At 37.7% G+C, this 27,648-nt stretch overlaps 1 protein-coding gene across 2 annotated transcripts in view; it reads left to right on the top strand.

Moving 5' to 3' along the window:
• ZNF385D (zinc finger protein 385D) overlaps positions 1-27,648 on the top strand; it is a 917,929-nt gene that overhangs the window by 682,631 nt on the left and 207,650 nt on the right. For both annotated transcript variants that reach the window (XM_047737891.1, XM_047737898.1), the window contains one exon: positions 19,240-19,382. In XM_047737891.1, coding sequence (XP_047593847.1) covers positions 19,240-19,382 — 143 coding nt within the window. The remainder of the gene's footprint in view (positions 1-19,239; positions 19,383-27,648) is intronic.

Below are 27,648 nucleotides of genomic sequence, written 5' to 3'. Positions count from 1 at the left end.
CACAGTGCTTTGGGGGGTATGTGTATAAAGGGGGAAGGGGATGGAGCAGAACACGTCTGGTTTTTGTTGGAGTTGATAATGATGTCTGGTGGTGGATATGTAACTGGTTCAGTAGGGGAGGTTTAGGTCTAAGTTGGGGCATACACCTCACACAGTGTTAGATTTCTATTACTGTGTAATAAATTTACCAGGAATTGGGAGGCTTAAAATAATACTCATTTATTAGTTCACAGTTTTGTGGTCAGAAGTCCAGCACTGCTGTGGTTGTGTCCTCTGCTCAGAGCGTCATAAGGCCAAAATCAAGATGTTGGTTGGACTCATCTGGAGACTTTGGGGGGAAATAAAACAACCCTGTTTCTAAGCTCATTCTTGTTGGCAACGTTCAGTTCCTATGATTGTAGGACTGAAGTCCGTTTCCTTGCTCCTGTGAGCCTGCTCCTGTTCTGTGTTCCTCAACCATGTGGCCTTTGTCAGCAAGCTGGCCACAGCACATTGAATCCTTTTGGTGTTACTGTGGCCAGCTGGAGAATGTTCTTTGCTTTTAAAGGGCACATGTGATTAGCTAAAGCCCACTCCAATAATCTCCCGACTCGGAGGTCATGTCATGTAGATTAACATAATCGCAGGAGTAATCCCCACCAAATCCACAGTCCTGGGGTTATACACAGTGTGTCCCGCAGGAAGCAAGAAATCTGAGGGGCCGTCTTAGTATTCTGCTCAACACCCGTGGACACACATACCCTTGCCTGGACCTTGGGCTTATCAATTCCATTCTCTGGCCTCAGGGTTTTTAGTGTATGGTCCCTGGACCAACTGCATCAGCATTTTCTGTCAATGAGTAAAACATGCAAATCAGCAGGACTTACTTAAGACTCAGTCAGAAACTCTAAGTAGAGGTTGGCCTCAGAAGTCTGTATTTTAACAAATCCTCCAGGTCCTTCTGATGCTCACAAAGTTTGAGAACCAACACTTTCCACAAGGGTCAGCAGACCTAGAGCTGGTGCAAGAGAACTAAATCTGGTTTAATGACTGTTTTAGTAAATAAAATTTTATTGGCACATAGTCATGTCTATTGGTTTAAATATTGTCTGTGGCTGCCTTCACACTATGATGGTGGAATTATAGTACAGACCATATGGTTCACAAAGCCTAAAATATTTATTATTTGGCCATTTCAAAAATATAAAAAGGTTGCCTGTTCCTGCTCAGGGGATCGATGACTTGATTGTTTAAGTCCCATCCTATTCTAACTTGTCCTGATTTTTTTTGTCTTCCCATAGGAACTCTAAAAAACTGCGGATGAGATGTAGAAGCTCATTTTTTTAAAAAAGTTTTAACCCTTGACAGTCATTCCACTTAGAGGACCTGAAAGTGTGCCATTTCCTCCAGACATGGTTGCAACTAAAATAACTTTTCTTATCCTTCCTCTGCACTTTCAGTCCTTTGCCTGCTTTTTCTGTCTTAACTGAAAATGGAGAACATCTGTTCACCATCCTTCCTATATTACTTTTCGAATATTCGGACGCTATTAAGTCACACTGAGTCTCTTACCTGCAGGCAAACATTGCCAATAACTTTAGCTTTTCCCCATTTCTTTTCTTTCCCTATGTGCTTACCCTTGAATCATGCCCTTTTCTCTGCTTTGAATATTTACTAGGATGTACACCTCTTTCATAAGCAATTAGACAATGAACATACTTAACCTATCTTTCTGGCACCATTAAAATAAAACAGAACAACAAACAAATGAACCTTCCAAGAGTACAGATTTTAGCTTTTTATTTTGTGAAGACTTCTATGTAATTGTGTTTCTTCTGACCTTACCTTTGTTTGAAGTTCACTAAATGTGGCCTACATGCCTTACTTTACACCCCTTTCTCTCCGAAATCAGTTTAACGATCATGCCTAAAAGGGTCAATTCTTATGTTCTGAGGCTGGACTCACTGGTGTCAAACATGTAGTGTACTAGATGCTTTTCAATGGCATCTGTTATTTTTAGTAGGTCAACCAATTGGTTCAACATACTGTAGGTGCCCAATTCCAATTGACAAGATTTTATCCCCCCATTTCTGTCCATCCTGTGACTCAGTCAGTGAAATCTCTGTTTTCCCTTTCTTTCATTCATATTGAGTTTGATCTTTAGTCTTGGTATTTTCTGATGCCTGGCGCTAAAAATATACACGATTGTTTTTTGTGTGATTGTTTTGTTTCGACTTTTTGTACTTCTTTTATCATTCTTTGTCTGGATTTTTCCAGAACACGTGTTTTTTTGTATGGGTTGCAAATATATGCAGGGCTGTTGTTCTGTCCCTTTTGGTTTCTCTTCCACCACTTTATCTGTGATGTACATTTGTGCTTTTGGTATTATGGATGTCTTTGAGGGATAGCCAGTTTTCCTAAGCTTGCCTCTTGAGGTATGCCCTGCCATTTCCTTTAGCAGATTAAAGCCTGCTCATTTGAAATATCTCATTACTGAAATAATCACTTTTAATTTACCAATTGTACAGCCTTTACTTTTCCAGAAACATAATGAATAATATAATTTGCTCCATGCCAATCAAATTTGCATCCCATGTGCCAGAAATGTAGGGTTTTATTCATGAACTATATTCACATAAGCTCTCTGAACATAGGATTTTTTAAAAATAAAAATAAACATGTTTTGAGGAATATTTACTTTACCATGTTCTTATATTATCAGGGAAGGACTTCAGATATTTTGTAACTGTATAATACTCTGAAATGTGGTGAAAAAGTCTGAGTTCTTTGCAAACAGTTTCACTGTGCTCATATCTATAGGTGGAATTCATCAATCAGTTGAGATACTACCCAGACTAGCTAAATGAAAATGTAGCCAAGGATAAATGAAAATGGAGGACAAAATTAAAAATGAAAATACAGACTCTCCAAAACATCTACCTGGCTTTGTGGCAGTAGCCATTAAATAAAGGCTGAGCATACAACATGGCTGTCTGTGGCGAAAAGAAATAGAAGATTGTGAGCTTGTGTATAAGAATAGAAAAGAAAGGAATCGTGGAGCAGTCATGATTTGGCTAGAGGTATTTGACAAAAAGAGCCAACTAAAATTTTGGCTAGACTAATCGAATTCTTCAGCTACAAGCAGGACTGCCATAAACAATTATTATCAAGATTTCCCCAGTGTCAATATGCCATCTAAAACTGTCTGTCTGGAATAGTTGGTAAAAATGTAGCAAATGGACAAAAAAGCTACTCATAAAATTAAGTGGCCTTGATTCCAGTCCATGTGAATACCGGAACATGTAGCATTTTGTTAAAAAAGAAAAAAAAGTGCCAGTCATATCATACTGTTAATTAAACATCACACATGGCTGTTTACTGAAAAAAGGTGGGCTTCTAACTATATGAAAATATGGAGCAAAGACCAAAGTAAGGCCAACCGATGTCCAGTGAGAGGCTGGTTTGCTTTTGTTAGTAAATGTTAATATTAACACATTTTCCTTGTTTTTACTTGATGGTTGAGAGAAATATTTTATTAAACAAGAGAAAACTATTATTCCAAAAGAGTTGCTGAAGAGAATAGGGATGGAAAAAAGAATGTGCTCATTCTCTTGCTATTGCTTTAATTTTATCTTTATTTAAAGGGCTCGGGATCATATTTACTTTTATTAAAACTTACCCAGTGCATTCATGACAGTGGGCAACCAATAAATATATGATGAATGTTTGTGAGAGAGAATGAATGTGCCAAGAAGTAAACCTGAGAGGACAGAGAAGTGAGGGACAGTAAGAGAGAAGAGGTGACTGAGCAGGGAAGTAATTGAAAACAAAGCTAAGAAGGGATGACTGTGAATCAGTGTACGTCTGTTTTTCCACTGACCAAAAATAATAGTGAACCTATGTCCATGCTTGATTCTGAGCCGGCTATTTTAGACACAGCTGGTCTCTGTCTCATGCAGTACTTGGTCAGATAATGCCATGCACTTAATTACTTTCTAATTTAAAAGATGGAAATACTTCTCTGGGTTACCATGAGATCTTCAAAGAGTGGGTGTTTCCATATAGGACATCTTTTTGGGTAGTTTCCATGTTGTTTACAGATCGTTTCAGTAACAGCTCTGTTTAGGTCAAATGGGTCATGTGTATATCTGATTTGAATATGATCATTCCCCAGGTTGCTTTTCTTAACACCTCCTCTCCCCTCCCTCCATAATCCCTCCATTCCTTCCCTCTTCCCTTCTTTTTTATTTCTCTGTCTCTTTTTAATATTATTTCCTATTCCTACCACCACAATGCTCATACATTGAAAACAGGCATCACTGAATATTTCATGTTCTTGGTAGGAATGAACCAAATAGTGTTAATGAAATTAAATGTAGTTTGCCATTTCCATTTACTCACTTTGGATTAGTTTTCAGAGAAACAGTGTCTTATTTATCCATTCATTTATTCATTCACTCAAGTACACTTAACTGTCCATAAATTTCAGAGCACTTCATTAGGCATCATGAGAAAAAAATCAAGGTACATTCTCCTTCAAGAAATTAATTTCAAAATTTCAAAAACTTTTTACACCATAGCCAAATAACTCTACTAGTAAATAAAAAGTAAGATACAACATAATGATTAATGATTTCAACAATAACTTCAATGAAATCAAATTTCATAAAATATGGTATATCAATTTATTTCCTATCATTTAAGTAAAATAATAATGAAAACAACCGTAAGAAGAGTTATTATAATTTAGTGTTTACTTTGTTAAATATTTCTCTATGTAATCCGTAAGTCCTGTGATTTAGATGTTATTTTCCTTAATATAGAGGAAAAGAAACTACAGAGTTGTTAAGTTCCTTCAGACATGAAAATGTTGGAATTTGGATTCAGATTTCTGATGACAAAGCCTGTTCTCATAACTACTTAAAATATTATGTGGAATTTTGCAAAAGAGAAAATTGATTTTGGTGCTAAATGGACAGGGGGAAGGAGAAGGGGCATTTCAGAGAAACCTTGAAGGGCAGGGAGGAGTTAAACAAATGACACAAATGTGAAAAAAATTAAACAAGTATTTTCCTTATCTTAGTTATATGATGAAGCCACTCACTGGTATGAATAGGCAAGAAAAGGTCATAATGACATTGATAACATGGGAGACAGATAGTTAGCTCTTGGAAGGCATAATGACTTTTGAAAATGATATGCAGGACAGATTAGAATCATTCAGGAAAATGCAGGGCCAATTTCAGAAGAGATGCTTCTTGCAGAATTTCTCTCCTCTCTCAGCAGGCATCCCTGCTCAAAGCAATTTGACTCATTCTGTTTTGTTCTTCCTTTGGGATTAATGTCCTTTCAAAAGCACAAAATAATCTTTACAATTTAAGGCAAACAGGCCCATGAATTTAAAAGAACTAACTCTAATTCTCCCTGTCTGTGATCAGAACCTCTTCTCCATTTTCTTTATCGGGTTGGTAGTTCTTTTGTTTTCCACAGACTTTTCTGGTTTTACATTGATCAGGTGAGTGCAGAGGCTTCCACTGTCTGAGACAGATCAATGAGGAAGAATAGCTATAAGGAAGCTGTATATTCTCAAGGTGAATCACATCTGAGTCAGGAAGGGGTCTCACAAAACATATTAACTATGTCTGCAGTCATTGTTGCAGAATGCCAATAAGTGGGGTCTTCCACTAACTGAGGAGCAAGTGCAAATCTCCAGTTGTCCTCATAACCTCGGCAAGCTTTGACAGAAGAGTCAAATGTCCTTCTTAGTCCTTTCACCAGATTCTAACCCAGAGAAGGCTAAACACTTTGCCAAATAGCTTGGCATAAGGAACCCTGAGGGTGATTCCACTGTCCATCTTCCATGCTGACAAAGCATTTCCATGTGTCTTCTAACCTGATGGATAAGAGCAGAGTTTAGGATGCCATAATGTCATCATGTTTAGGTCATTTTGAGTATCATGTTGAGGGTAGCAAACTTTGATCAATTGGATTAGATACTGATATGTTGTGTTCAAAGGATTCTGAGGTCATCTAGATTTGTGATTGACTGGTAACTATGCCCTGAATACTAGAAAGGAAAGCAGGATCATGGATTTGTTTCCTTGGTTTATGGAGACAATGGATAGAATATGATTTTTACCAGAGCAGAAATATTGAAATCAATCTATTAGTGGTTGCCTTCCTACTTTGAATTAGTTGCTACAAAGTACTTAATTTTATAAAGCCTCAGTTTCACTACTATAAAAGTTAAATTATGAAGAGTTAACAGATTGTGAAAATTAAAATCCTATGTATATATAAAGTGCTCAAAAATTGAGAGTGGTTATTATTATTATTTTAATGTTTATTATTATTATTTGAAATTGAATAATTCAGCACATGTAGTCTACCACACACCAGCAGAGTACAATTTAATTACTGGAATATTTTATCCTAATGGCTAAATTAAATATTTCTCTTCAAAATTTATTTAGGCCTGTGCTCTCTGGGTACTCAAATTCTAATTCTTCTAAGAAGAAGATGCGCTTCTAGTAAATTTGTAGTCAAAGAAAAATCAGAGACAATTTCTGCGATGCCCTACATTATCCAGTTAGCTCTGACTCAGTCTGAGTTGAGTCAAATGAATGGATCACTTCAGGATGTGTATCTACCTCATGGCAAGTGAAGAGCTATATAATTTAGGCTGGGATTCACAGAAGGGTGAGAAGGTGATTATGGCAAGCAGAAAAAAATCTGTGTTCTCTTGTTTACCTTGGACTGTGGTCTTGGACTTTTGGCAAGTGCCTCTTATTCTCTGAGCTCAGAGCCACTCCAGAAAGTTCTCTCAGACGGACCCTTTATAGTCTGTCATCTCTACCAACATGGCTCCCAGCAGTAATAGCTCCCAGGGATTATTTGCTTCCTGTTCATTTTAGTTCCACTTTAATCCTCGTTTTTAACTGCAGCATTTTATGATGTCTTTTATTTTATCACAATATAGATGTCTCTTTTCATTATGTGTTATGTTTTGGTGATGGCTCCATAACCTTGGTATGATGACTTTCTCCTCCCTGAGGCTATTAGCAATTTCTGTTTTGTTGTTGTTGTTGTTGTTGTTGTTTTTCCTGGATCTGTAAATCTTGTATCTGCTCCTTCCTAGCTATTTGAATGTGAAAACTTAGGTCCTTCACTCAGAGGCAATCTCTCTTTCCATCAATACCTCTTTGCCATTGGTGGGAATCACAACTTGGTAGGTATTTGAGAGGAAGAAGGGTGTAATATAATCAAAGAATATGGGCTTTGGAATCAGACCTCTCTGGTTTTTTAATTCTTCTCGGCTCTACCACTTAACAAAGTGGCTTCTCTTCAGTAAATGGATCTCACTCAGCCTCTGTTTTTTCACCTGTATAATGAGAACAAGGATATCTTCATTGTTTACATAAATAACATATATAAAATGCCATCTAGCACAGAACTTAGAATGTAGTAAGTGCTCAAAATGACAGGATTTCTTATAAAAATAAAATATGGCCATGTGTATCTTCTCACTTGCAATCACTTTTAGACATTTTATTTCTCTTCCATTTTAAAGCCACTCATTTTCAGGACACCGTAATTACTACAGTTCCATTAGTAACTGATTTTACATCTTTTCCAAGGACCAAATGTTTCAGAATTAAAAGAAAATATAAAGTTAGGTTTGTTTTAAGCAAAACCGGCCAGAAGAAACAATCACATTGAGGCCGAGACTAAACAGAGCACATGTCAGCTCCACAGGGAATGTTCTTGAGGAAACTGAAATCAGAATTTCTTTTTGCTATTTGTAAGAATGTCCACCAAAGCAGTGGAAATGAGAACTCACAGTTCCTACCCCTTAGAAGCTAATGGATGCTATTATCACTGGGATAGTGTAGGGGCCAAGTGTAGGACCTTTAAGATAGCAAAAATGTGATTGTCCCTCTTTTGAATATATCTTCTTTTAATCTGGTGATGGTGATAGTCTCTTCCATGGTTATTTCACAATGTCACCCAGGGCTAACTCCAGCTGCATTTCCTAGGAATTTTGTGTCATGACTATTATGAAAGAAAATTCAATGGAAATGTGGGGGAAAAATAACAGTGAAACATTGATGAAAACATTCACAATCAAGTGAATGCTTGAGCAAGTATTAATCCTAAATTCAATAGAACTAATTATGATGGATGTTAAGTTTAACTTCTACTTTATTCTTCCAGACTGTGTAGATGAAGTGAAAGGAAAACTAAACCAATAACAGGTTAATTCAAACAGAAAAATGGTATCTTTGGATGAATGCATCTGCTTAGTTCATTCAGGTTGCTTTACTGGAATACCACAGATTGGGTGGCTCATAATTAACAGACATTTATTTCTCACAGTTCTGGAGGCTAGTATGTCCAAGATCAAAGCACAGGCGATTCTGTCTGGTAAGGCCTACTTTCTGGTTCACAGACTTTTGCCACACACGTAGAAGGGGTGCGACTTTTTCTGGGCCTCTTCAATAAAGGCACTAATCCCATTCTAGAGGGCTTCACCCTTGTGACCTAAACACTGTCCAAAGACCCCACCTCCAAATACCATCACACTGGGGACTGGGTTTCAACATATTAATTTGGGGGAAGCACAGACGTTCAGTCTATTGCATTATGGTATCTGGTAGATTCATTATATGTATAATATGCAATATCCTGGATTATAAGCACCAGTGGAGCGAGAAACTAAAATCGCTTCTTAAATATTCCAGTGCCTTACAGATGAGTCCCTCTCAGTATACATTCATTTCATTGTCTTTGGCAAAGTTTAATTGAAATCAGCTTTTTGTTTATAGAAGCTGTTGTTCTGTATTACACATCATCAAAGAAATGGCAATATCTGAATAAAATGTAGCTATAACGGCTTTGACTCTGGAAACGGAATGTTTGGTGTCAAGTTTTGGCTCTACACCTTACTAACGGTGTGACCTTGAGCAATTGTCTTTGACCTCATCATTATTCCCCCCCCCTTTTTTTAATTCAAAAGACTATGAATGGACAAAGGAGCTGTATACTACATAGAGTTCTCTGCACAGTTCTGCCTGTGCAGGAGCTGAAACGTAATTGCTCTTTGGCTGATGGAGGAAGGGGGAGTTGTTTAAAAGACAGAATAAATTCACACCTAAAAACAAAATCCATGGTTAAGAAGCTTATGTTGAGAAAAAATGCTAATAAAATTATGTTATAAACAGATTAGAGCGTTTTGTGTTTGGACTATGTATTTATTTATTGTTTTTAAAAAAAATCAAAAATGGAAGCTTATTTGAACTAATTATTGGACAAAATTGGACTAAAAAATCTTTGATCAAACGTTCCTTGTCTTTTAGCAATAAACACCAATAAACTCTGACAGTTTAGGGCCCCTGGGTGGCTCAGTTGGTTAAGCATCTGCATTCAGCTCATGTCATGATCCTGGGGTCCTGGGATTGAACCCCACATGAGCCTGCTTTTCCCTCTGCCTCTACCTCTCTCTCTGTCTCCCATGAACAAATTACTAAAATCTTAAAAAAAAACAAATCATCTGATAATTTAGTCCCCATTTCTGTTCTGTCCTTCCAGAAAGTTGCTGGTTTGTTTGCCTTTGGGTAGGCGTATTCTCCCCCTCTTGTCTTGCTCTTTCCAGTCCTTCTGGGTCTTTCTCACTGGGCCAAGGATCAGATCGTCAAGGCCCAGGGTTAGGCCCAGGCCTCTTGTATGCTTTCCCAGGGAAATCTTTCTCATGTCCAGATTTCCTATCTGATGACTCTCCAGGGTCAGAGTGGAATCTGCCCAGAACTGGCCTCTAAGTAGCTCTAAGAGGCCTCTAAGCCTCTTATCCAATGGCTACCTTTCCACTTATTCTTCAGGCTCCCTAGGTCAAAAACTTATCTTGTCTACTCTTAGACTTGCTCTTCTTGTCAACTAATAGCTTCACCATTTACATGATAAAAATACTACTTAAGATAAATGAAGGTAGTGTGTAGTTCTTATTTAACTCATTTTATTTTATTATTTTTTAAAGATTTTACTTATTTATTTGAGATAGAGAGAGAGGGAGAGCAGGAGAGGGGCCAGAAGGGAGAGGGAACAGCAAGTTCCCTCCTAAGCAGGAAGCCCGCTGGAGACCTCCATCCACCCAGGACTCTGGGATCATGACCGGAGCCAAAGGCAGCCACTTAACCAATTGAGCCACCCAGGCACCCCCTTATTTAACTCATTTTAATGGTATTGGGAGAACTGCACTCAACCAATTAAGCTCAGGAGATGTTTTATTAATACCTTGGATCACATTTAATACCTACACAGATTGACAAGCGCTTGGAGATGAAGCAAAAAATGTAACACAATTATATCATGAGGAAAAAAACAAAACAAAACCATGAGGGAAGATACTTATCAGGCTCTGGAAAAACTTTATGCCCAGCTCTACTGGCATAGCAAAGTTCACGCACGGAAGTCCCAGGTGAAAGGCACAGATCATGAAAAACGATGCCAAGTAACAAGACTTCAGCCTTGTTTTGTTTTGTTTTGTTTTTTCTCTTTAGAGTGAGAGGACTAAAGTTTAGATATTATGAGCAAAATTACCCCGAGAGACAGATGTAGTTAGGCAGGTTTAATTGCCTGCATTAGCTGGATTTAAACACTTGACTATGATTGCGGCTGCATTGTGACACACTTTCATGAAATAGAAGCTTAGTGATAGCACTCTCAAAGAGCATCAGATATTAATAAACATTCATTTGCCCTAGGACTGGCCCTTTTTGCATCCTTGCTTTGAAAAGGTGGCATTGTTTTTATCCAAAGCACTCATTATGCATTAATACTGATTTCAGCATTAAACATTTTTAAAATTAGGTTTCCCATTGAGTGTTATCATCATTGATCACACGTGAAGATTCATATTGTCCACTGTCTTCTCCAGGAATGGATGAGTAATCCTTTTTCATATGAACCAGCAGTGTCTGCCTCTGCCAATGGCCACATTTGGCTCTTGGAAAGCTCTCCTCAGAACCAGAAGGAGAAGAAACCAGGAGAAAGCAAGACGTCCTCTCTTACCAGCAGTGCATTCTGAAACACACTGTATCAGGCACCTTATCTGTAAATTACTCATCACTCAAACATGTTGGCTTTGCATTGGAGCTGTAATGCCAGTAGAGCTGTCTGTGATGATAGAAGTGCTAACTGCTGCATACAGTGTGGTAGCCTCTAGCCACATATGGCTGGTGAGCACTTAAATGTGGCTAGTGTGGCTGAGAAACGGAATTTGTAATTTTACTAATTTTTAATTTAAAATAGCCACACATGGCTAATGACTATATTGGACAGCTTGGTACTAGAACATTTTTATTACTACTTATAAATTATTTTATGGAATTAAATCTTGGGTAATTCCTCTTGAGGAAAATTTTACATTTTAACATTTTATATCATTGGTACTGAGTTGAGAGGAATTTTTCAAGCAAAATCCTTTTTTTTTTTAAGATTTTATTTGTTTATTTGACAGAGAGATCACAAGTAGGCAGAGAGGCAGGCAGAGAGAGAGGGGGAAGCAGGCTCCCCGCTGAGCAGAGAGCCCGATGCAGGGCTCAATCCCAGGACTGTGAGACCATGACCTGAGCTGGAAGCAGAGGCTTAACCCACTGAGCCACCCAGGTGCCCCTCAAGCAAGATCTTTTGACTTCTCGTGAGGAGGTACTTATCCTGAGTTACATACCCTTTGACAGAGGGGCTGAAGTACAGGGTTAAAAGTCTAAAACCCCTTACTCTGGCAGTACTAATAGAATCTTCTCCAGTGTTTCCCAGACACCAGAAATTGTCATGACAGTTAGCTAAATAAATGAGAGATTCTACTTTTCATCTAGTGAAGACTTGACTCAGGATATTGGCAACTAGATAATAGCCTTTTTTTTTTTTTTAAATTTTGGTCATGGCATTCACTGACAGTGACAGAGAAAACAATGTTAGCTAGCCCTTCTTAGGTTCCTTCCAAAATGAGTTTTGAGATGATTTACTGAAATGCTAAAATACCACAACTTGAAATGAAAAAGTACGGAATCTGGATAGGGGAAAACACGGCTGGTTCACATGTGTTTTCTTTCATGTTTTAAGATGGAGTCCTGACCATTGACTTGGGCTAAAGTTTCTGAATCGGTGTTTCCAGAATGATACTCCAGTTGCTTGACTCACACTCCTATTCTCACCTCATCCCTCTCGTGGTTAGAACAGGATGTGAGACAGCAGCCACCATCCTGTGGGGCTTAGTGCTGCCACCTGCCTTGGGCATCAGGGGTTGCTTTAACATTTGAATTGACCTGCCAAGGGCAAGTCACATAAGGCCAATGAGGACTTTGATCCTGAAAGAGGAAGTGCTGGGTCAGCTTTCCAAAACCTGATAGGTAAATTAACAATCTAAAACAGGGAGGAGATGAAAGTAATAGAAGAAATATTGTGACCAAGTCACACTAAATTCAGATTTTACTTCAAAATAGTTCTAGTTTTATCATTCAGTTGGGAACAATATTTAAACAAAGATCAGAACTGAATGGGAGTTTGGATCACTGAGTTTAAGGAGACATGGTAAACCTAAGTTTTCTAGCCAGAAAGTAGAAAAATCATCACAGCATTGAAGTACCCAACCAACAACCTTGAGCATTTGAGAGGCAGTCACACAAGCAAATGCAACAAACATGTGTTTATTTTCCTGACTTCGCAAGTAGATGTTAAAGAATGCAAACTTGAGGACTTTTGAAACATGTTTGATACGATATGCATGTCTTTCTGGATTCTCCCTCAAGTATAGGGCAGTGCCAGGATGTTCCCATGGTAAATAAATATCTGCGATAAATACTGAATATTCGTTTATTATAGTCTTTACAAGGAATGGGTTTATTGGGTTTTTTTTTGTTGTTTTTTGTGTTTTTTTTTTGGAATAGTAATAAAAATTTCAAGATTTCTCATTTTAATGCCTTATGTCTGGCTGCAAAGGAGCTGCTTGCCTTATATGGCAAAACTGAGTTTGTAGAGGATTCCTTTTACTATTACTTTGTTGATTTTTGTGGTTGTTTTAATTTAAAAGCTGTGTGCATCCGTGCTTTGAAAATGTTTAAGGTCACTGGGATTCACAACAGATGCCACTTCTTACCTGTGCGATTTTAGGTAAGATATTTTGCCTCCTAGAATTTTGGCTTTTAAATTTGTAAGGTGAGTATTACAGTAGATACATTCAGAATTGTGCGTTTTATTATGTTTTTATTTTATATTTTTAAGTTTCTATTTAAATTACAGTTTGTTAGATACAGTGTAGTATTAGTTTCAGGTATATGGTATAGTGATCAACACTTCCATATCACAGGTGCCCTCCTTAATCCCCTTCACCTATTCCACCCCCCCGCCCCCCACAAACCTCCCTCCCCTCCGGTAACCATCAGTTTGTTGTTGTGCATTTTAAAAGAATTAAGGGATAGGAGACCTGGTCCATGCAATTACTCAGTAGATTTATAATATTCAGCGGTATTCTCTACACTTACTCCTACCCATCCTTGCTGGCCAATTTCCCTCACTACAGCACTCTATGGCCGGTGCTTTGTGTCACAAGTTTTACTTTTATGCATCCAATCCATCATTTGTTTTCTACTCCATGTTAGTGGTATCAGATCTAAATTTTTTTATGTCTACTATCACACAGACCCTGGAATTAGTAGTGTACCTTTCCTTCCCACAATGCACATGACAAATTCTAACTGAAATCGTTGGAAATGGATGTGAATAGTGTTTCATGTGTATCAAAGTAATTGCTTCACAAGTCATTACTTAGAACTTGATATGACTTAAAATGCTTTTGGGGGTGCTTGGGTTGCTGAGTGGGTTAAAGTCTTTGCCTTCAGCTCAGGTCGTGATCCCCTAACTGGGATCGAGTCCCACATTGGGCTCTCTGCTAAGCCGGAAGCCTGCTTCCCTTCCTCTCTGCCTGCTTCTCTGCCTGTTTGTGATCTCTGTCGGTCCAATAAATAAATAAAATCTTTTAAAAAAATGCTCTTGAGGGCGCCTGGGTGGCTCAGTGGGTTAAAGCCTCTGCCTTCAGCTCAGGTCATGGTCCCAGGGTCCTGGGATCGAGGCCCGAATCGGGCTCTCTGCTCAGCGGGGAGCCTGCTTCCTCCTCTCTCTCTCTGACTGCCTCACTGCCTACTTGTGATCTCTCTCTCTGTCAAATAAATAAAAAAAAATCTTTAAAAAAAAATGCTCTTGATGTTTTCCTGTTAGATATGAATATTCTGAGTGGTTTATTAGCTTAATCATAGCTCAATATTGAAACATATTATGCTTGTATATAAGTATATATATGTATAATTATATATTTAATATATAAATTAATATGTGTATATTTAAATAAAAATGTACAGTTAAAGTTATATATATACATATATATACATATATATGTGTATATATGTGTGCGTGTGTGCATGTGTGTGTGTAAAACTGATGGTTAAGGAAAAAGATACCATAGAAATTATTTATCTGATCAGGAACTTGAGGATTTATGCTGATTTTTATAAATGGAGACTTAAACATATTTTATGTATATATAATGTATTATAATAATTATGTATGTTCTATATAATTATATGCATATTTTTACATGTATATGTAATTATATTTGGTATATATATATATATATATATATATATATATATGATTCCCAGTTCTAAAGCATACATGGTTTTGAATATTTAACAGCTGCAACCTTTGATTATTTTGAACTTCAGTTTTGTCATTTGGAGAAATGAAAGATTAAGTAGTAGGTTAAGCTGTCAGGCTGTCAGACAGGACATCTGTGACTATTTGATAAACCCTGAATGCATGAATGGATTAAGTGCAGAAGTTCAAGGTTAAAAGTGTTATATTACAGAGAGAACACTGTCTCACTCTGAAGGAGTATTTCAAAATATTGATTTAAAAAGTATCTTCTTTGTGAAGATCCTCTTTCAGCAGGGTCAAAATAAACAAACTGAATGATATGAATATGCTTTAAAAATTGTCTTGATTGACTGCTTTCAGAGAGCCCCAATTTGTGTCTGGAGGAATTTGAGCAGCTCCTCTGCAATTCACTAGGTTCCTTAAAAAATACATGCCTCACTTAGTGGACCCAGTGGGCTAAGTACTATACATACAATATCTAAAAAGATAGGCTTTGAGTGGCAACTGCTGGCTTAGAATATTCTTTTTTCTGTATGAATTATTAAGATGAACATTTCCAAATTTTATATTTTAATTTGATTTTCAGAAATGCAAACTTTTGAAGTGAATGTTTCATACTCTGTCATATAATCTTTATTAACAAATACTCCATTAACAAATGGGTTACTCTTGTGGTTTTTTTTTTTTCAAATTCATGTTTGTACTTTTGTGAGTATAGAGCTGTCTTGTGAACAGACCAAAGTAATATTTAATGTTTGCTCAATAGTTCAATTCTAAGTTCTAAATATAAACTAGCAGAATAAACATTAAAAAGGGAAATTTTTATGAACTTTAATGATTATCTTATTTACTTTATTTACCTAAATTATTCAGTACCTTAGTGTCTAACATACTATACTCAATGAATGTTTTTATTTGCTGACTTTCATGGCATATTAGAAATTTGGTATACAGAGAGATATTAACTGCTCTGAAATCAGAATAATTTGTTTGATTTGTTAAACCTGTATCTGTTAAAATTGCATAGGGTATGAAAGAGGTGGTATTAGACATAGGTAGGCAGGGTTTCAAACATAAAAGGTATGAACTTAACATTTTTTTCAGCCTTACCTCCTCAAGCCTTCAAAATGCTTTCCTCAAATTAAGAATACTAATACTTCCAGAAGTGTGATATTCCAATGAATGGAGGGACACTGTTGGTAAATAATAACAACGAAGCTACTCTTTTTAACAGATAATAATGCCTACCAATTTATTATGCACTTTGATATTCATTATCATTAAGGTCAGTTTATAATAAAGAAAATAATAATAAACATATATTTGTATCCTAAATGCAGTAGTTTCTATTTTTTAAAAATGAAGAAATGAAATATCTCTTTTCTCAAGAATATTTTAGTCTGCTTTATAAATTAAATGGGCTTTATTTGCTGATTTTGATTTTGCCCTATTTGCAAATAATATTCTTGCTGCTGAGCAGTTTGGTGCAAGGAAGTATTTCAGGACATATCCAAATTTTTTAAAAGGAGAAATGTTAGTCACAGATAATCTTTAAGAGGGAGCTTCAATTTTTTACCTTAATATCAGCTCTGTGGATTTTGTGGCAAATATCTATTTTAGAATAAAGCATTCGACATTTCACTTAGACTCATGAATAGTTATACCCTGCTGTCCAAGTACTGCAAGTGGACCCAGAGTTTGCTGGAGATCATCTTCTCTGAGGAGTGAAGCATACGGGATTGGGCAGAGGGAAAAGTTGAACTGTGATACAGTCACAACAGAGGCGTCAGTCTATCCTAGATCTTATGAGGAGTTCTAGAACAGAAATAGAGCTCCAGAGTCGTCCTGTCTTGAGGCGAAAGGGAGAAGCCTTGAAGCCCCTGTATTAATCAGTCATTGTACTCTGGAAGAGTTTGACCTATGGTAAGGGGGCACCCTCTGGCCCAAGGCAATATATGTGTAGATTCTCAGTTTGAGTCCTCAGCTCCCAGTGCTAACCAGCTCTCGTAGGGGCTGGGGAAGGGGCCTGTCTAAGCACCCTGCAGCATCCACTACACCTGTATTTGCATAGCCAGTAGCCAAAAAGCATGTAGTCACGTGTGCTCTGCTTTCGAATGGCCTTTTTGGCTTATCTCTTCAAACAGGTAAGAAGAGATGGGCTCCAATAGTTTGCCAAGTTTCCCCAAATTTTATGGTTCTTTCTTGATATTTGGTATCCTCTACTAAAGATAACCCAGTGGCAACAATGAGAGAAGGTCTTGACCTATATGTATCAGTGTATATGAAATACATACGTATCTTGGAGGAATGGAGGTGGGAATTAACTTTATCAAGCAATCAGTCAACTTTGTGCCTCTCATTGTGCTGGATAAAATAAATAAATACGCTTGAGCTATCTCTTTAACTTTTTTAGTCATTCCGAACCAGAGGGGGACTTATAAATGAAATAATTACAAAATATGTTCCTGCTTAGTTGTATTCTTTGAATCACAAGAACAGAACATTTCAATGGAAACCACCTTAACAACTGAAGAGTTTTTCCATTTATTTTTTCTCCATAGTATTATGTTAGCCTTTACTTAATTTCTGATATTTTAGGCTCAAAGAAGGTAATGGATATATGTGAACACCTTCTGTAAAGCATGATGTGTGACACAGATAAAAATAATACAAATTATTTATTAAAACTCACTATTATTTGTGTTCACGTTAAACCATATCATTGATTTCCACCCAGACATATTTTACTTTGAGTTTTCTACAGACGTACTGACCAAAAATTCATTTTGGTTCTTTAACTTTTAATCAAAAGAAATTATTAGTAATACTGAACTCAAGACAGATCTATCACCAAAGTTTTAGGGATGCTCTCTCTAAGAAAGTTTAGGCACCCACACTCAATATACTAACAGGTTGACGATAAAACACGTGTACGGTGTGCTCTGGTGAATGCAGACTTGTTATTTTTTGCTTTGATCTATGTTTGTTTTAACATCTGCCCTCTATTTTCTGACTTGTACTACTTTCTATTTTAATTGGTTTGCTGATTCAAACTTGCTGCTGTTGGCCTTGCTGTTGTTAAGGAACATTTTAAAAGGGAAGGGAAAAGAGTGGGGGAAAATACTGGTTTTGTTAATTTGACTCCAGCTGATTTTATACCTGGAAACAGGAGAGTTAATGGTTTTCTTGTATGCTTAATTACATCTTGCACCCATGGCTTCTTTTGTAGGCATGAAGTCACCTTGTTAGCAGATCTACTGATCTAGGAGAGTTAGATTCACCATCGGGGAATCACTTTTAGAATGTTTACCTTGTCTTCAGGTAACTGAACTGATTGAGGGCAGGATGATGGTTGTGTCCAGCTGACCAGAGAGGTGATTGTGAGATTTTTGAAGATTATTCCTATGGGTTTCACTCTACTTTGCTTTGAAAACAAAATGGCAGGCAAGTGAGTGGCACAGACATGAGCTTCTCTTCTCTCTCCTGTCTCTTAGAGTTCTTTTCCATGAGAAAGGAAAAATCCCACTGCATTTTGTCTTCCTAATGCTTCTTGGATTTTCACCAGCAGGTTTTTACAGTCTGTTGCTTGCCTCTCAGATTAGAAGAATGCTGGCATATTTTAACGGTTTCCTAGGATTCAAACAGCCTTTAATTAACAGCAAATTGATGTTTTGGAATGTTACCAAAATATGGGAGACTGAACACTGAGATGGGCTTCTTTCCTTCCAGCTTCTGAGTGCATGAAGTCCTATAATGGGGAGTGAGGGAGAGGAGTGGGGGCGCTCCCTTGCAAACAGCCGGTTGCCTACTAGTATGCAAAGGGTGTCTTTGTTGGCATAATATTCCCACTGCTTGCTCATTGGTGGCCTTCTAAATTCCACCTACTCATGACTGGGAAGGACATAGGTAGTCATCCGAATGCTCAAAGCTACCGGGGTGCTGAACAGTTCAGGGATTGCTGGGTTTGTAGCTGGGTTTGTAACTGGGTTCACTTGTTTTAATCCTCCAGTTGCCAGGTCAGTAAGGTGTGGCTGCCTGTCTTTGTGGTTAAGTTTCTTTTCCATGCCAAGTTCATGTCATCTTGCTGCCAGAGTTTTGGATGTGGTGGAAAAGAGCAGTTCTGTAAAATAATCGCTTAGACTCTATGGGTGTTCTGAGTAGAAGTTCATTTTCAAAGAGGGGTGGGAGTGCAACGAAGGAGTTTTCCTTTGGAATCAAGGGATCTTAGTGAAAGATTTGTTGCTGATCCAATCCAGAGCTGTAGGCCAGAAAGAAAGGATAGATTGTGGAGTATGAAATGTTTGAAATGTTTACTGTTACTTACACAACTGTACAGTTATTATCTGAGGAGGGAAAGGGAGCAGCTTCACTAGCGCCCTCTGACTAATGGCAGATCAGCTCATTGGCCACTTCATAGCTGAGGCCACTACAGTCCCTGTCTTGTTTTTTCCAGTGACCCACAAAGCTGGTCTTTTGAGCTCAAAAGACACCTTGATGGTTTTTTGTTTTTAACATGCACAATGTCGCTGATGGCTCCCTTTGCTCTCCTCTCTGCAGGTGGTACATGCCAGAGCCCCGCTCTCCCAGCCCTGGTCCGTCCACCAGCCCCTCCTCTGCAGCCTTCGCTGGATATCAAACCCTTTCTTCCCTTTCCTCTGGACACTGCAGCCGCAGTAAACCTCTTCCCCAATTTTAATGCGGTAAGTCCCCAGGTCACATTTGCATATGGCAGAGTGGTAAGTGCCAGGGGTCCTTTCCTTTGTTGTTGCTATTGTCGTTTTTCTTTTTTTTTGAAAGAAAGGATTATTTTAGTTTTTCAAATTAATGCTCATATAAAATGCTTTGTTAGTTCTCAGAGGAGAGTCTGCTGCAGGGTCCTTTCAATACAGTAGTTGAGGTCATGGGGTTCCTTTTTTATAGCTGAGCCTTTGGGACTTGTTATGAACAATAAATTCATTTGGCCACAAGGCTGTAACCTTGGTACAGAATAGAAAGGGAAGAGTAGTCCTGATGTGCCAGGGGTGAGTTGGCCACTACCTCTGTTTTGCTGTTATCATTTATTCTGTGGATTGTCAGAAAGCCACAAGGTACCTTGTTGCCTGCTTATGTAAGGTCCCCAGAACTAGGCTCCTTCAAGGGAAAATGAAGAGATTTCATCCAAGTGGGTTGATCTTGAGTTCATGTTTCCCATTTATTGTCTTTCTGGGTAATACTAACAATTATTTTGTTGGAATATATCTACATTAAAACTTAATGAATTTGTTAAAGAGAACATTAGCATTCAAGTAGATGTCTAAAGATTTAAATGTGTTTCTTCTATCTGGGTGCTACACTTTAATTTTCAAATTTGTTGCTTCTTTTCTAATTTAATAAAGAGGAACCCAATAATCACAATAGTGATGAATTCCATTCGCAGACTACTTTTTTTCCTCCTTAACTTACAGCAACTCTGCATTCTGGTGGTAGGTGGGTTTCTTTTGTTGGTTTTACTTTTTTTGTTTTGTTATGTTTTCCCTTCTTACTCTGCTCAGGTTAAGTCTTACTTAAATTACTTTGTTTTTTGGGCTTTGTTAATGGTCTTCTCAACACAATTTCAATTACTTACTTGCTTCTATTTTCACTCTTAGCATGTCTTTGTGAGTTGGCAGATTCCCCATATTCATCATCCTCTCCTTTCGTACAAGCAATGAAAGTATTCTTATGATGAAAATAGAAATAAGGGTTGAAAAGGTTAGAAACCCGTGACTATTTTTTCCCTAGTATCATCTGATTTAGATTTCAGCAGTTTGTCATAATGGAGGTCTGAGCTTATCAATGACAGGATGTGTCAACACAACCAAAGAAGATTAAGATGGGAGGTCACTGAATGCCCAGTGATCTAAATAATACAGATTTTCTTGTTGCAACTCCCGTGATGGAGTTTTAAAAATCTTCCCACGTTAGATCTTTCGCTTTCAAGACACAGAAGTGGGTCTTATTTTCTTTAACAGTACTTCATCATGGGGACTCTTTTCATGCCAATGAGATGGTACAGTTATATGCTAGTCCTCGCTAAAGGGCAAGGCAGAATCAGAATGATTACTGCTCTTTTAGGGGTGAGCCGTTTTCCATGGGAATCTTATTTTAAAATTGATGGAGTGTAAGTGGAGGAACATCAAAATCACGTTTCCCAAGGAAAGACTTCTAATCCTAGGTGTTTCAGTAAGAGTAGAGGAAAAATTGCTCAGCATCAAATTCTCTGATTTTTAAATGACCACCCTCAAGTCCCATGAGTTCCCTTTCTCTGCTCTTCTGTTAAATGGTTTCCTGGCACAGTCTTGCTTCCCAGACACCCGGAGATGATCCATCAAGGTGTGTTACCTCGCCTCTAAGCCCACATGGCATCCTGTCAGTTTAGGTCTCCTGTCAGCTTTAGAGCGGTTGAGGTGAAATTCTTGGAAGGCTGTAAAAAGCTATGTTTTAAACTGTTGATTTGCCATTTGAGAAATATTAAAAACAAAATGATTAATTTGATGGACGACGATTGCTTGTCATAGAAAACAAAGATGAGTGATTTGCTGAGCTATTTGACACTCAGCAAGCCTCTTTATCCTCTTTGCTACTATTTACTCCTCTTTAAAATAAAGGGAGTGGACCTAATAATCACTTCCTCCTCTGGAGTTTATTTCATTCAAATATTTGAGCTTTTGTGGGCAAAGGCAGCATTGTGTGATGGTCAAGCCGGACCCTGTAACTAGACTGACTGTGTTCAAATCTCAGAGTTGCTGCTTGTCATCAATGTGACTTTGGGTAAGTGATGTGACTCCCATGTATCTCAAAATCTTCATCTGTAAAATGGGACTAATAATTAACCTACTTCTTAGGTATGTGGTAATGCTAATGTGTGTTAAATCATGTAAAACAGCACTCAACCCATAGCAAGCACTGTTTGAGTGCTAGCTGTTATGTTTATTCATGGCCTGTAAACTTCTTTTTTTTTTTTAAATGTGGCAATTCATTAAGTAATTAATGAAGCAAGCAAAAGTTTGACTTCATTCTTTTTCCTCTGTGATGAAATTTGACTTAACGTTTGTATTTATTCCATTTAAATGAGATTCTCTGTTGCTACACATATTAAGTTATTTCCTTCCAGTGCTAGTCAATCTGTAGCAACCAAGGATGCAAACAAGCAAACAAGCAAACAAGCCACTCCTTGTTTAATATTGAGGGGGAATGGTAGCAAAGCCCCATAATCATAATTCAATTTATAAAGGAAACTTGAACAAATAAACATTGGTAAATATGGGTGCTTTTATGAAGAAAGATGTATAGAGTAGAATGGCAGGCTGGGGACAAGAGTAGAAGGTTGTGTGGTTGGCTTAGTGAAGGTTTGGTGAGAAAAACAGAAACTATTCTAGGCATGCAAACAGGAAGGGACTTAATATAAGGATTTAGGTGCTTATAAAGCTTTTGGAGGTGCTATGCAGGCAAACAAAGGTCAGAGAAGGCTATTGTTGGCTCTCAGTTTTCATGCTTGCTTTCATAGAATCAGGAAGTTGCAGAAATACAAGATGCTCAGTAATCCCTGTTTCTTTCATCCAAATCCCATGAAATGCCTCTCTTTATGGGGTCCATGCCTGAATACTGCTGGCAGAGACCCGTGGGAATGTAACCCTAGGGCTTCCAGTCCTTGTGATGTGAGAGAGAGCATAGAGGAGGGAAGGCGATGCTGAGTTGCCAACAGACTTGACATGATGGCAGAATGGAAAGGTTATGCATAATCAGAAAACCTGAGCATGTTTGCATCCATGGATAAGAGGCTAAATCCTTTAGAGCCTCGGTATCCTTTTCTATGAAATGAGAATGAATACATTTCTCTTAGGTTTGTGATCAGAAGGAAAGCTGACTTTCAAAATGCTGGAGACTGAAGCTGAGAAGTGGCTTGGGTTACTTAGGATGTTGTTTACAATGGGAGCTGATCATCAAAAAATACCTATACTCCTTGACAGTTTTCTCCTTAGGTCTCAGAATTCCCCTCTGTTTTTCATTACTCTAACATATTAAAACTTCATATCCTCCTTAGTAGTTATGACAATAATGAACCTTCAAAATTTTGTTGAAAATGTACAACTTTGGGAGAATGTGTTCATAGGGACTGATTGTAAGCCTGATCTTATGTCTGACCCCTTCCGTGGCTTTAACCTTCCATTAAAGGTTAAATGAGTAAACTGACCTAATGCACCTGCATATACCAGATTCTCAGTAAACACTGAGGTCTTTCTCCTCCTAGGAGATGCACAAACAAGAATAAAGTCACACAGAGGGCCCAAAGGCAGAAAGATGGGCAAATAAAGGAGAGTAACTCTTTGCCTTCAATTAGCCTGGGCTAATACTCTATATTTTTTTAAGTTTATTTATTTTTAGTAATCTCTACACCCAACATGGGGTTTGAACTCATGACCCCGAGATTAAGAGTTACATGCTCTTCTGACTAAGGCATCCAGGTGCCCCATATTCTCTAACATTCAAAAAAAGTAAATCAGTATAGAAATGTTGACTCTGTGTTATTCCTGTGTCTGATATGATTTCACTAGGGGAGAGGCAGCCAAGGGGGCAAGAGGAGTGGGGAAGGCGATGCTGAGAAAGAGAGATCAGATCTTAGCATCTAACTCTACTCTAATTCAACCTATTTCTCAAAAAACAGCAGCTAGACACTTGAGTGTGGTGTTAGTTTGAGTTCAGGATTGTTATCAGTTGCAGGGAGGGGGACAGGAAGGTGAAATTTCTGTGACTTATAGCAGTGTTTCTCATACTGTATGGTGCTTATGAATCCCTGGGGGAATCATATTAAAACTCAAGTTCTGATTTAGTCGTTCAGGTTCGGGACCTCAGGTTTTGAACATCTGTGGGTATTGGGAGGGGAATCCAGAGGAATGATTAGGTACACTGGACAATTCTTACACTCCTAGAGCATATTTCTTCATTCATTCAACACAAGTTTATTGAGGACTGACCACGGGCCAGGCCCTTCAGAATCAGCAGTAAATCTAAGAGGCTAAATTTCTGTCATTGTGAAACTTTCTGGTGTTTGTTGGCGGGGTATTAGGGAGGTTTAAAGTATTGGAAGCTACAGCTATATGTTGAGCATCATCCTTCTGTGGTTCTCTTTCATCTCCCAGAAATGCTGTGAGCCTCTCTTTTTGGATGACACGTGCAGGACATTGGCTACAGCTGCTATTTATTAAATGCTTGTTATGGGGCAAGTATCTGACACTATCACCTGCCTCCCAACTGGTTAAAAGCAAAAATTTTCTATGGAACTTTTAAGCTTTTATGTGTGTCACAGTCCCAAAATTGTTAGTGAGGAAAATATATGACTGAGTTTTTTTATTCTCTTATTCATTCAATAATTTATTCATTCTACAAACTTTGGAGTCCCACTAAATAATTCTATAACTTGAGACATGGGCCTCTTGAAAATAACAGTTCCATCTAAGGCATTTTTTATAATGATGACCCCAATAAATGTAATGGAGAATATGAGGAAGAAGATGGAATTAATCTCTTCTGCATTGATTTGCTTATTGGACGTTTACTAAGCTCTGGCTATATATCTGACACTATAGCAGACAATAGAAAACAAAAAGAAGAAGGAAGAAGAGGAAGAAGAAAGAGGAGAGGAGGGGAGAGAGGAGGAAGAGGAAGCAAAAGGGCTGAGGGAGAAATGGAAGAGGAGGAACTGTCCTTGTGTCTATCATTATTTAAATAAGTTGATTAGCCACTTCTTAAAACACACTTCTACCAGCGACTGGTATACAGCTGGATGTTAAAACATTACATAAGACAGTAAGATTCAGGCAAGCAAGAACCCCGTCTATATAGTTTTCTTCATTTGTTGAAAAAATGCGGTAGAGTAGTTTAATCATTCTATGAAGTCTCTGTAATTAAATGCTTAAATAAAGTCCTTTGAAAGTAAATGCTCCCTGAGTTCAAGGGAAGGTGAGGTCACTTGGAGGTGGCCAAGGAAAGCTATATGGTAAAGGTTAATGTTTAATTTGGGAACTGAGATCAGTTCCATATTAATCTTGTTTGGTAAAGTAACCATAGCACAGAGCCTGGAACAGTACAAAGACTCACACACAATTCTAGAATGAGTGGAGGGTAGAGGGATGCATGGATAGATAGATGGATAGATAACAGGGAAAATGCTTGATAGATAATAGAAGATAATACAGTTGTGCCATAAGAAAACATAATTGACGGAAATGTCTCAGTAATTTAAAATATCTAAGTACTCACTGTTTTCATACATTAGATTATTTCCATCTAACCAAAGTTATTAATTTAGGCCGTTATTAGGAAACATAAGCAAGCATAACATCAAACCATCCCCTTAATTTACATCCATAATTTTATGTTGGCTCATGCATTTATTTACTTTGGTTATGTAAAAGAACAGTGATGTTAAAATCACAGTGGTTATTTATAGAATGTCCTCTAAAATCAGTATTTTATAATATTCATCAACTCTTTCATGTGAATCCAGAAAGACTTTTACCATAAAATATTGGTGAGGCACATTATGACTCTAAAAGGACAGCATTGCATGTGTACGCCATATATTCTACAGCTGTAGCTTAAGTAAGCATTTATAATATCATAATAGGTGAAGGACAAAAATACAGAACCCGAAATAGGAAATGTCAGATTCAAGTTCTTGTTTTCTTCAGATTTATACCCTTCAAGATCTTCGTTTCCTCCATCTTTAAAATGGAAGTACCATCATGTTTATTGGCACACGGGGTCTTCTTTCCTTTCAAAACCTATTCTTTACTCTTGCTTTCCTCTGAGGTTCTGTATTTTGTTAATTGCTCCAGCTATGGAGAAGCCTCCCATCCCTCAACCAGTGTAGGAGTTAGAGAAACAATAGTTCAGCACATTTGCACTTGTTTTTTAAAAAGATATTAATTAAATCCAGCTCATACATTAGTAACTGCTCTTACTAAATGTTTACAACTGCTGTTGTCACTAAAATACGTAGGCAGCCAGCTGGAAATTATGGGTAGAAAAAAATAAGACTGTCTTTCTTAGTCATGACGGGTAGAGGGTGTGGAAATTTTTCAGGTGAAAAATGCCATAGTAAATATAATATTGATTGCTACGTCCCTTGTTCTTTGAAGACAGAGGTAGCAGATTGCTAGCTAGTTCTGTGCATTAAGTGGGTCATATTTGTATAGCAAAAGCCTCGTAAGAAACATCTGCTTATGAAGTCTTCTTTCATTATATGTTTTCACACTGAAACAAATATGTAATCTTGTTTGCCAAACCCCGTAGCTTCCTGTGAAGCCCAAAGCTGTAAAAGTCAAGCCTGCTTATGAAGACTCCAAAACACAAAATAACTTAAATATAGAATATCTTGGCTTGAAAGTAAAAGGCTAATAAACAAATGCACAACACATGAATATTTCTTCTATTTTAACACTTGTTTACTCTTTGAGTGGGTAACACATTTTCCTGTGATTCAAACTGTAAAAAGAACAGCAAAAAAGTTTCCCTTATTCTTTTCCCCTTGCCACTCAGTTCTCCTCTCTTAAGTGACAATCAGGGTGGTCAATGACTCTTCTATCTATCTTTCCAGAGATAGGAGAATGTATGAATATGTTTCTTTCATTAAAGGTTGTGGCATAATACACATCATATGCTTATTTTCCCTTATCAGTTATTCTAATCATGATGAGCTGAAACTTTGCTTTTGCAAAGAATATATTTGACCTGTTTGCTAGTTTCTCACTAGGAATTTCTTACTGTTTGATACTGGGAAAAGAGGGGGACCCAGATAAGAGCCCATCTAAGCTCTGAGTTTATGGGATTGTGCATGAAGTGGGTCATATTTGCATAGCGAAAGCCTCATAAGAAACATCTGCTTATGAAGTCTTTTGGAAATCCCTACTCCACACTTAGATATAGACATTTTAGAAATGAAATAAACTTTTGAGAGTCAATTTGTTTCTACTCCAACTCACTTATTTTACAGATAAGCCTAGAATAATTGAGAGAATTCAGTTTCTTGGCTAGTAAGTGGCAGACATGAGAAAAAAACCGACTCGTGTCTTCTGTTTCATGAGGATGCTAATCATTGAATCATAATGTTATGGATTGAATTGTGTGTCCTCCCCACCAAAACATAAGTTATTGTGCTTTGAATGTGATCTTGTTTGGAAATAAGGTCATTGAAGATGTAATTAGTTACGACAAGCTCATTAGTGTGAGCCCTAACACATTATGATGGGTTATCCTTATAAGGGAAAATTTGGACACAGAGCCACACATAGAGAGAAGATGATATGAGGAGACACATGGAAAACACCATCAATAAGCCAAGAAGACAGGTCTAGAATAGATCCTTCCCTTACACTTTGATTTTGGAATTCTAGCCTCCAGAACCGTGAGGCAATATGTTTCTGTTGTTTAAGACACCCAATCTGTAGTACTTTGTTATGGCAGCCCTAGCAAGAGATGATTTTTATTTATTTGTTTATTTATTTATTTATTAAATATTTTATTTATTTACTTGACAGAGAGAGATCACAAGTAGGCAGAGGGTTGGGGGGAGGAAGCAGACTCCCCGCCAAGCAGAGAGCCCGATGCGGGACTCGATCTCAGGACCCTGAGATCATGACCTGAGCCAAAAGCAAAGGCTTTAACCCACTGAGCCACCCAGGTGCCCCAAGAAAAGATTTTTAGAGCCATCTAATCTACCACCCGCCCAGCCCTCACCAGACTCCATACTACAATGTTTCTGACAATTTCTAATCCAGCTTTTTATTCCCTATCTGCAGTGATGGTAAATAAGTCTCCCTGGTTGGGGAGAGACCCTACACTACAGGGAAATTTTCTTTATGGAGCTAGTTCAGGCTCCCTGGAGCTCCTAAAAACAAAGGAAAAATATAACACACAATATATCACTTTTTTTTTAAAAGATGTATT

The sequence above is a fragment of the Lutra lutra genome, chromosome 1 (assembly GCF_902655055.1).
Source record: "Lutra lutra chromosome 1, mLutLut1.2, whole genome shotgun sequence".
NCBI lineage: Eukaryota > Metazoa > Chordata > Mammalia > Carnivora > Mustelidae > Lutra > Lutra lutra.
This window is presented reverse-complemented; position numbering and strand designations above follow the sequence as displayed.